The following is a 10766-nucleotide window of genomic DNA, read 5'->3' as shown; positions in this document are numbered from 1 at the left end:
TGACACAGTACTGGCTGTATATCGCCTACTACTCACATTGAATTAACTTGATATCTACAGAGCTCTATAGAAAACTGAACCCGTGACGCCAACCAACGAATTGGCTTGTTTTGGCGCAGAGCTCTGCGGGGGTATCGCGGAGGGCTGTACGAGCAACCTCCATGGAGGAGCTCTGCAGAGCTGAGGGCTGAACGAGCAACCTCCATGGAGGAGCTCTGCAGAGCTCCTCCATGGAGCTAGCTCGTGCAGCCCCTTCTCTAACAGGCTGGTAAGTAGGTGCTTCAAATCTCTTTATTAGCCACAATACTAGAAGTTAATGTTGTTGTTGCCATTCTTCCTACCTACATGCATTATAATCCTCATTATCATATTAGGCTCACCTTTAAGCGGTACCCTGTTACTGAACTGGCGTCTTGTCATTAAGTCTTTACAACTACCATCGGCCATCCTTGTTATACAACGTTTGATTCAGCGGTATGTTCATCACCTGCATTTGAAATTTATTTTGGGTATGAGTAATTGTTATGTTCCAGATATTTTATTCATTGTACATGTACAATTCATACCGTTACTGAAACTGTATTTTTATTGAATTGAGTCACGAAATTAATGTTATGTTTTTTGTAAATCAAGAAAATGCTTAATACTAGTATTATGTACATTTACTAGTAGCTTCAAATCTCAGTTTATAATCAGTTGCTACATTTTTACACACCCCTAATCAAGATAAGCTTCAATATTAATCTGACCCATTCTACCCAGCATTTCATGATACAGCTATTGCAAGGAAGACTGCAGTTACATGTAAGTATGAAAACCTCATTCATTCATGGGCAGATGAAGCTATTCACGGTTCCTAGCCACTTGAGTGCACATGTACATACGTCGGATTCACCCAGAGATACGATTACTCATGAATGCTATGGAATAGATTACAATTGCCCAAATCTAAGCTACAGGCAAATGTCGATATCTTTAGAGTCACTTGTGATGGAAACAGGACAGTCAATTTACAGAACAAACTTTATATAGCTACTTATCATTAATGCTTATCGGCTTGTTTGATGTTACAGTAAGATTTGATTGCTGTTCTGGACTATGTGGCAAAACTGGCAATGAAGGCCCCAAATACAGATAAAAAATCTGAAAAAGTCACTTAACAAATTAAATAGACCAGACAAATTAGCTTTTTTAGCTGCTGTCTAAGGTATAGTCAAGATTAATAAACCATAATGCTTGGTTGTTGTCACTGCCTATATTCTTTATTTGTACCCAGATGTGTCTATTGATGAGTCCAGGCAGCAGGGCGGTCCGTCCAGCCTGGAGAGACTGAGGAATCCTTACTTCTGCACCACCTGCCAACAGGAGTTCTCCTTCACACATATATACTGAGATACTTACATTAAACGTAACTCAAACTCAATCTTGGTTCTACGACCTCTAGCTTTAGCTTTTGCGTCTTTGTGCAGGTACTAGTAATTTCGAATGCTTTGTGTGATACAGCTACAGACATTTTTTTTTACATAACACTGCCTATCTGTTGAAGGATAAAATATTCTTAAACAAAAAGCAGGCGAATATTAGTGCTGGTGTGCATAACGTGCGCAAATCAATTTTGTGTGCCTTGCTGCGCCAAGTGTTCTAGCTTGGTATCCAAACTTGTTATAGCTGCCGAGTCTCTCCATTTGCGGAGAGGACAATATTAGGCAGATGTAATAGATTTGGATACCAGGCTACAGGTGTCACTCGGTAGCCAACAGTAGCTATTAGTGGGAAGGCACTAAAGATAACAAGGTTTCCATCCAGGCTAGACACTATTACTAGGTGCTCTGACCTTTAAGATTTCAGTAAGTGTTTTCTTCACAAAAACACAGAGACTACTTCGATTGAGGAACGTATTTAAGAGTGACGTGTTTTCCGGATCCACTGAAAATGTATGAGTTATTGTGGCAGATGTTGAGAAGGTCATGGCACTATTTGGCCTTGTTTTTATTTGATGAACTGTGACCATAAGAGACCTTTAAGCTGTTATGAAACACTGTGTACATTTACATAAACTGTCTTATCAGCTGTATGTACCCTCGTATGATATCCTATCAGGCAATAATGAGCTGAGCCGTTATGCTAGCACACTTTGAGCACATATGATTCAGTATTTTTGTAACTTATTACAAGAACATCATTGGTCGCTTGGTTTGCCAAGCAATGCAGCATAGCTAGCAAAGAACTTGGATGCTCTTAGACACATAAAAAAAGTAAGTACCGTTTACTTATTTGACTTCAGTCCCACGACTTTGTACCACAGGCTGGTTTTTAAATTGTAGAATTTACCATTTCATTAGAATTTGGACAGTTCCAGAGTCAATATCCGAAGGTAAATACATACCTACAGATTGCTGACAGGTTTATCTTGGAGATCGTTGCAGTCATATCCGGTGGATCACAGAAATATTCCAGTACCCATGCAGGAAAACTATTTTGCTGCTTTCCAATAGCTTAAACGTGATGAGACAAATTGAAATTAATGTGTGCTTCCCACTTAGGTAATTTTGGTACATACAGGCCCTCACGTCACACTCGTATCAGGATGGAATCATTGGTCGACTTACTGCATTTTTCAAATACGTTTACATAGTCATTTAATGCTCAATGAGTGCTGTTAACGGTGCCTATACGTTGCCTAGGTGTCGATAAGTGCACCAATAAATCCCCAGTGACGATAATGGGTTTGACTGATACACTGAGAGGGATCCGAAGAGACGGTAGGTAGTACAGGCTAGCAACACTTTTCTTTTTTTTTTCTGATTTGGCTCTCGCTATTTTTCTAGATTTCAGCATCCCTCTGTAAATGTCACTGAGCGAAGATTGGACAAATCGCTCGACGAGTTTCATGAAAACGATCCCCGGCCCCTCTAATCATTATTTATCATTTTTATTCAGATTCTAATTATGAAAGCAACGGTCACCCAAATCCAAATTTAGTCACAGTCAGTATAGTGTAGAGCACGTTGAAGCGTTTTATCAATCTTTAATTTTTAATTTTTTAAAATCAAATTTTAAAATCTTTAAACCAAATTAGCTGCAGATTCATGTAGTGATGTGGTTCATTGACTTGTTGACATTGTTCCCTATGGTTATGGGGGCCTCTATAAAAGTTTAGCACAATGTCTAGTGTAGTTTTTACGTAGCTACAATCATACATGGGCACACATGTAGCTACATAATATGAAAATGTTGAACGGGGATGATCAGATAAGTATTATATTTGGTGTGGAAATGTTTTTGTATATTGTTAAATAGTTTTGAGTTAAAGAGTTTTGGACTCGATTTTGTGTGTGTGGAGGTGTATTCAACTGGACAATAACATAATGTAGGGGTCACTAGAATAATCTATTCTTAAAGAGGAAAGGCATTTTTTCAATTAGGTATTGGGCAGGGCTGTGTGTGTGGGAGGAGGCCAGGTCAGTTTTTGTGATGTGGTGAAGCCATTGCTGCATTTGATCCCGAGCAAATGTCGGCCTTCCTAGTTTAGATTGACATCCCATATGTTATTGCGAATTTTTGTATCCGCACACATTGCAGACGCGACATTGACAGTGATACAGCTGATACGTAGACATCGTCAATGCTTAGGAAATATATGTTTTGACAGCTTTCCTAGTTCTTCTAATAGTTAACAATTCTAGTTCCTGAAAAGTACTGTTATTGATATTCATTTATTTGATTCTTTGATTAATGCAACCGATTTTCTGTGAGAACTACAAACTGGTTCAAAGCATTATGATGTACTCTGAAATACAGATAATAACTTTATGTCGGCTTCAGTGGCAGTGCACTGTGAACCAGCAGTCATTTTAGCCCCGATAAAGATGACAGATGGTTATAGAAACATCGGCTCTTGTAAACAAGTGGTTTAGAATAAAGTACTTTGATATTCAATCATTCACCAAACTGATAAAATCATTTACGGGGAACAGAACATGTATCATCTTTTATCCAGGACGAAAATGCATGGTGCAGTCATACTGATGCTACTAGCAGGATGGTACATCGTGCCTTGCGGTAAGTTATATTTCACAGGTCCTCTTGTGCCTCCAGTCAAAGAAAAGAGCTCGAAGTAAAGGGAGTACTGGTAAAATAATGGGAAAAGCATTTTCTCGTCATGTCTGTATTTTTGCCTACTGGTAGCGTAACCGCTGTTTACCTCCATGGAAAATGGAGGTATTGTTTTTGGTATATCTGTCTGTGTGTGTTTTCGCACGTTTGTAGTCAGCATAACTTCAGAACGCTTATATGGATTGTGATGATATTTGGTCTGTTTGTAGGAAGACAAAGGTCAGGGCCAAATATGGCCCCCATGGTGGCTGACCTTGGCACTGCAGCAGACCTTCCGGGTTTTGTATCTTTTGTCCTGAACATGCTAGAAAAAGTGGTATGGGTTTGGTCCCCCTAGCAGCTTGTTCTGGAACTACAGGGAGTTAATCATTTGCATAATTACTGTGAAAATTCTGTGATTTCTGAATGGTTAATGATGGGAATTTTATACCTTTGTAATGACATGTGTAAGTTACTTAAAGGTTAACATCACTGTGCATATATTATGTTAATATAGAGGTCACTTGCATAAATAATGAGGACATGTATTGAAATATTGCTAAAGGATAGGAATTTCGCAGGCAAAATATTGTGATTTGAGTTTAGATGACCATAAGTTAAACTAGATTATGTTAATTATGACCCCATTTCCATAATCAATGAGTGAAATAAAAAAAAACATTTACATAAACTCTACATATTTCATGGAGGTATGAGGTCCGAATACTTGTGTCTGTAACGCTTAAGCGGTAAACTGCCACATGGTGTTGAATACGATCATTCTATGGAATGTTAATTACAAGATCTACATGTACGGTGTCCCCAACTGCAAATCACACCCCTACATGTTTCGATATGATTGTCATTTCCGACAGAGCCGATCTGGCAGTACGAGCCCTCGTGCTACAGAACTGAGGAAACACAAACGTCATGGCACGAGGCTTTCATGACGTGTGTTGCTAAAGGTGGATACCTGGCGGCAGGAGACAAACCAGATGAACTTAACAGTATCAAGTTATCAATACAACAATCGAAGCAGTACTGGATTGGAGCTAGGAAAGTGGACATGCGCCACAGGTACTTCTGGGTCAAAACAGGTTAGTGCCGAACAGATTACAGCTTATACCTCATGATTAAATTTGCGTCATGTACATAGAATTTGCCATTTTCCCTATAACTATAATCAGACCTATAAGTTCTTTACATTGGGCACAACACATCAAATTGTTACCACTGGGAGCATGTGGTTGCACATTGCAATGTATCTAATAATAGATGGAATGGCGATGACATATTTGATACAATATGCACTGTGAATAATCACTAATCAGATTCTAACATTGTAACATACCATGTATTCATATATACATTGTATGTACGCATGGAATACCGCAAGTACGTACGTGTAATTAAATTCTTGTGCATTGCACAAGGTCTTCATTTTCTTTACCCAAGCATTTCATTTAACTGAGAAATGTGTTACAAACAATATTCTTCAAAATGTATGAGGTGCTCATGTTTTTACGACTCAACATGTTATTATCCTTGAATAATATCTTTCCATTTGAAATAAATTACGCCACTGACAACACCTTATGTTCAGATATTCTCGGACAACTCTTCTCTGTCGTTTGTCAACATTACGACACCTAAAGTATTTGATGCGGTTTTTAACTTTATTTTGCAGACAGGTCATTTTACAAAGTTGATTTGTTCTGATTTGTACATCAGCCCATTTTGTACTTCTTTGTTACTTCTTCATCGTTATGTCGTTAGTACTTTCATCTGTATATTTGGAGAGGAGAGGGCCTCGATAAGTAATGTGCACTTTTTACCGAATCCATGCCCTCGTCAATTTAAGAGTATTTCCTTAAAAGTGTTAGTATTTTTAACTTTTTAAACAAAATTAAAGACTAAAGTCGTTTTGTTCAGAACATATCCGGTCAAGGTTAAGAAATAAAGATAAACATTACAGCAAAACTGCCCTTTGAGATAAATCATCAATGTGGTGGAAAAACAAGTATAGTATTCGCTAAATAGGCTAAATCACAATGGCACAATGGCATGGCACATGAACATCAGAAAACCAAATCGACCTCTGCATCTTGTACTACACATGCACGACTATTCGTGACGCGTGCTCATTGGAAGTAGCGTCTTTGAAAGAACCGTCTTGTCCAGTTACACGCTAAAACTATATTGAGACTATCCCTACAGCCCAACCTCTTTATTTCTTATCAAGTTGTCATTTCCTTTCATACAATCACAGACCGGAAACAAAGGTCTCATATTACACTCCATTGTTCTGCTTGGGAACTACTTGTATCTTCATACACCCTACCTGCAGCCAAGGTTTTTCCTCCCAGACTTCAGAACGTTATAATTTTCATGCGTCAGTGAAATAAAGACAGATGTAAGGTCAGTGAATCTGCCAAAATGCAAAAGTGCAGAGCAATACGCTGCAATACTAAAATAACCAATTATAGAAATTGACCTTCGTCTTTGCTTTCCCTAGCCATCTACTAGATATAACAACTAACCGTCAAGTTATGTTGTACACAATCAAAAACACAGAAAACATAAACCGCTACAGCAACTACTACCATTGTCATTACATCCATTCACAGCTTCTCGAGCAAAACAAAAGCACGAAAAGCCCCCTACAGCACCGTTGCAAAACGCCACCTTGACATTTGTTTTTACAACAGCTACCCACATTCCAAATATAAAAAAAGATTCATCCATAACTTCTCGTGTTATGACGTTGACATTGCACAAAGATCCACACCACAGCCACTCTACCAAGCCCAAACCGAAACCATACCCTTCTGACGAAGGCAATAAATGTATAAGGTGGTTTAGTTTATCGTGGAAAAAAAAGTATTACAAAAGGATGTGCAAACCTCAGGATGCTTAAAAAATGCATAAAAATTGAAGTTGCTATTAAATTAAGTCTGTTGGTGCATGCTTTTTCTAGAGTTGCTGGCCGAAGCTACATGTGTTGATGACAGATATGAGAAGATAGATTGTGGCACGGGCTCGAATGACGAATGCGAGGCCAGGAGATGCTGCTATCAGAGTATATATGACGGATCTGTGGAGCCCTGGTGCTCATATCGGAAGAGTAAGACATTTTTTTATTCTACGCCCTCCGTGTTGTTTCCTTTTATGCATTGTTTTCTCTCTTGTCAATTTTTTTCATTTCAACGTATATCTAATCCGTAGTCAAAGCAATATGATACATGCATGTCAGTAAGAATCATGTTTATCATTATCATCTATAAAAGATTATGCAATACACAAATTTAAGGCCACACAAAGTGTAACATCGCACACACTATCCTTCACTTACTCTCCAAGCAGAGGTTTGGGTTTTGGGGTATTTTAGCGTGTTTTTAGGCTTTTTTTATTCGGGGTTTCTCTTTTGCACTGAATTTTTTGGTGGGAAAAAAAATTCAGTGCAAAAGAGAAACCCCGATAAAAAAAGTCTAAAAACACGCTAAAATACCCCCAAAACCCAAACCTCTGCTTGGAGAGTATCCTTCACTTACCGCAAAACATTTGAACCAATCGTGAATATTCTTTGAATATGAATTGTTCAACCGGTATAACTGTCCTTCGGTGTACCACACTAAGTTCACACGCAAGGAATCGTTCCACCCGTTAACATTGTTTGCACAGGCATCGGTTACGCACTTTTTTTTAGAAAAGGCGAAAATCAATGCGCGCGCGGATGTCATCCATAAAATTAAGTCGGAGTGGCCTTACAGATCTTACAACTGTGGGAGACATGACCAGCTCCGTTACCCATGGACAGGGAGACTGTGTTTCATCGGACAGAAGTAGCCTCAATGCCATCGATTGTTTGGAACACCATGAAACCATGTGTGAATCAGGTAATAACCCTTTTTTTTCAAGACCTTCGTATAGGAACAAGCTATATTTCTATAAATGAGCTGCGATGATTAGTGCACCAGATACATTGGCCATTTAATTCACCTAGAAAATTAAGATCGAAGGTGAAAAGTAAAAGCAGGATTAAATGCAGGATATATTTAACATTCTACTTATTTGATCAACAGATAAAAAGTGCATTAACCCAGCCGACCACACTTCAGCCTATTGTGGAGAGGTAGTGCATATTCGCTGTCCTGCAGGATTCCAGGTTATTGGAGAACCTGTCCTGGTGTGCACCGGAGGAAATGATGCAGCATTTACTGGAGTTTGGAACGGGACCTCTAAATGTGAAGGCAAGGTGTTTGGTTACATATTCTGCTAGTCTACAGCTAGCTAAAACTGTTTCTCGTCTGCTATATGTAGAAATCACAAGATTGACATGATTAACCAAAAGTAATTCTTAAAATCTGATCAATCCACATACGGCGTTGATCGAGGGAGACGTGGTAAATATGCAATTTTTGAAAAGGGCACTGTTATCGAAAGTCGTGTTTGCTTCTAAGATAATATCATTAATTGCCTAAAATAAATTTCCCTTTTCTGCAGAAATCGACGAGTGTGCATCTGCGCCATGTCAAAACAGTGGGTCCTGTCAGGACAGTGTCAACTCCTACATCTGCACTTGCATTACGGGTTATACCGGAAATGACTGCGAAATTGGTGAGAAGCGTCGTTCCAATTTGAAAAATTAAAACTCAATGACTCAAGGGTATAGAATTTTCTTCTTACACAACCAGTAAGGTTCTCACCTGCTTACGTTTCGATGTCTATCAGACACCTTCCTCAGAGCTTCTGACTGGAGTTCTGCAACTCGCCGCTATTTAACGCCTAAGTATATTCCAACCTGATGAAATTATTTACGGAAATCAATGACTCAAGTTCCAAATCTCCACCATGCGAGGCTGATTTAAAACTGGATGTTTTGAGAAAACGTCCTCCGCTGCTATACCCCGTCTTCTTGAACTGTGCTTAACATCTGGATTTTTGTCTTTTGTACAGATATCGACGACTGTGCCTCCGTACCATGTGGCGGCAATGGAGACTGTGTGGATGGTGTAAATTCCTACACATGCAACTGTCACCCAGGTTACAACGGGACCACCTGCGGAAATGGTGAGGAAAACTGTTAAAAGGGGATAGGTTGAAGAAACGTAACGGTTTTATTAGACTCTGACTCCTTTGCATAGTGTTTGATACCTGTCTTCTTCCCCATCTACAGATATCGACGAGTGTGCCTCCTCACCATGTGGTAACAACGGAGTCTGTGTGGATGGCGTCAACTCCTACACCTGTAACTGTAGCCTGGGTTACAACGGGACCAACTGTGAAAATGGCAAGGAAGCCAATAGATATTTCTGCGTTTAGGACAACATTTATTGTCGTTGGCTGATGCATTTTCTGTGTGGTTTCTGACAGAAACTTTTATTTTTCCACAGATATCGACGAGTGTGCCTCCTCACCATGTGGTAACAATGGAGTCTGCGTGGATGGCGTCAACTCCTACACCTGTAACTGTAGCCTAGGTTACAACGGGGCAAACTGTGAAAATGGTAAGGAAATTCACTTGCATTTCTGTATGCTGAGGACAACATCTATTGTCGTTAGCTGTCGTCATTTCTTTGTAGTTTCTGACAGTTGCTCTATTTTCCTGTGGTTTGTTGTGGAAAGAGGTGTTTACTCCTAACCTAATGTGACAAATTGCTAGATAAATTTCTCTCTTTTTTTTGCAGAAATCGACGAGTGTGCATCTTCGCCATGTCAAAACAGTGGGTCCTGTCAGGACAGTGTCAACTCCTACATCTGCACTTGCATTACGGGTTATACCGGATATGACTGCGAAATTGGTGAGAAGCGTCGTTCCAATTTGAAAAATTAAAACTCAATGACTCAAGTTCCAAATCTCCACCATGCGAGGCTGATGGCGATAACAGTTAAAACTGGATGTTTTGAGAAAACGTCCTCCGCTGCTATACCCCGTCTTCTTGAACTGTGCTTAACATCTGGATTTTTGTCTTTTGTACAGATATCGACGACTGTGCCTCCGTACCATGTGGCGGCAATGGAGACTGTGTGGATGGTGTAAATTCCTACACATGCAACTGTCACCCAGGTTACAACGGGACACCTGCGGAAATGGTGAGGAAAACTGTTAAAAGGGGATAGGTTGAAGAAACGTAACGGTTTTATTAGACTCTGACTCCTTTGCATAGTGTTTGATACCTGTCTTCTTCCCCATCTACAGATATCGACGAGTGTGCCTCCTCACCATGTGGTAACAACGGAGTCTGTGTGGATGGCGTCAACTCCTACACCTGTAACTGTAGCCTGGGTTACAACGGGACCAACTGTGAAAATGGCAAGGAAGCCAATAGATATTTCTGCGTTTAGGACAACATTTATTGTCGTTGGCTGATGCATTTTCTGTGTGGTTTCTGACAGTAAACTTTTATTTTTCCACAGATATCGACGAGTGTGCCTCCTCACCATGTGGTAACAATGGAGTCTGCGTGGATGGCGTCAACTCCTACACCTGTAACTGTAGCCTAGGTTACAACGGGGCAAACTGTGAAAATGGTAAGGAAATTCACTTGCATTTCTGTATGCTGAGGACAACATCTATTGTCGTTAGCTGTCGTCATTTCTTTGTAGTTTCTGACAGTTGCTCTATTTTCCTGTGGTTTGTTGTGGAAAGAGGTGTTTACTCCTAACCTAAT

The 10766-nt window shown here is 39.7% G+C and overlaps 1 protein-coding gene across 1 annotated transcript in view; it reads left to right on the top strand.

Annotated features, from left to right (window-relative positions):
• Positions 1-10766, top strand: part of LOC109485224 (fibropellin-1-like) — a 23031-nt gene that overhangs the window by 6908 nt on the left and 5357 nt on the right. The window contains exons 7-14 of the mRNA XM_019788670.1: positions 8599-8712; positions 9052-9165; positions 9272-9343; positions 9489-9602; positions 9783-9896; positions 10076-10187; positions 10293-10408; positions 10513-10626. Of these exons, the coding sequence (XP_019644229.1) occupies positions 8599-8712; positions 9052-9165; positions 9272-9343; positions 9489-9602; positions 9783-9896; positions 10076-10187; positions 10293-10408; positions 10513-10626 (870 nt within the window). The remainder of the gene's footprint in view (positions 1-8598; positions 8713-9051; positions 9166-9271; positions 9344-9488; positions 9603-9782; positions 9897-10075; positions 10188-10292; positions 10409-10512; positions 10627-10766) is intronic.

Source organism: Branchiostoma belcheri, unplaced genomic scaffold (genome assembly GCF_001625305.1).
Source record: "Branchiostoma belcheri isolate BF01 breed outbred unplaced genomic scaffold, Haploidv18h27 scaffold74, whole genome shotgun sequence".
In the NCBI taxonomy this organism is placed as follows: domain Eukaryota; kingdom Metazoa; phylum Chordata; class Leptocardii; order Amphioxiformes; family Branchiostomatidae; genus Branchiostoma; species Branchiostoma belcheri.
Note: the sequence above shows the minus strand (reverse complement) of the source record. Positions and strands in the feature narration are given on the sequence as shown.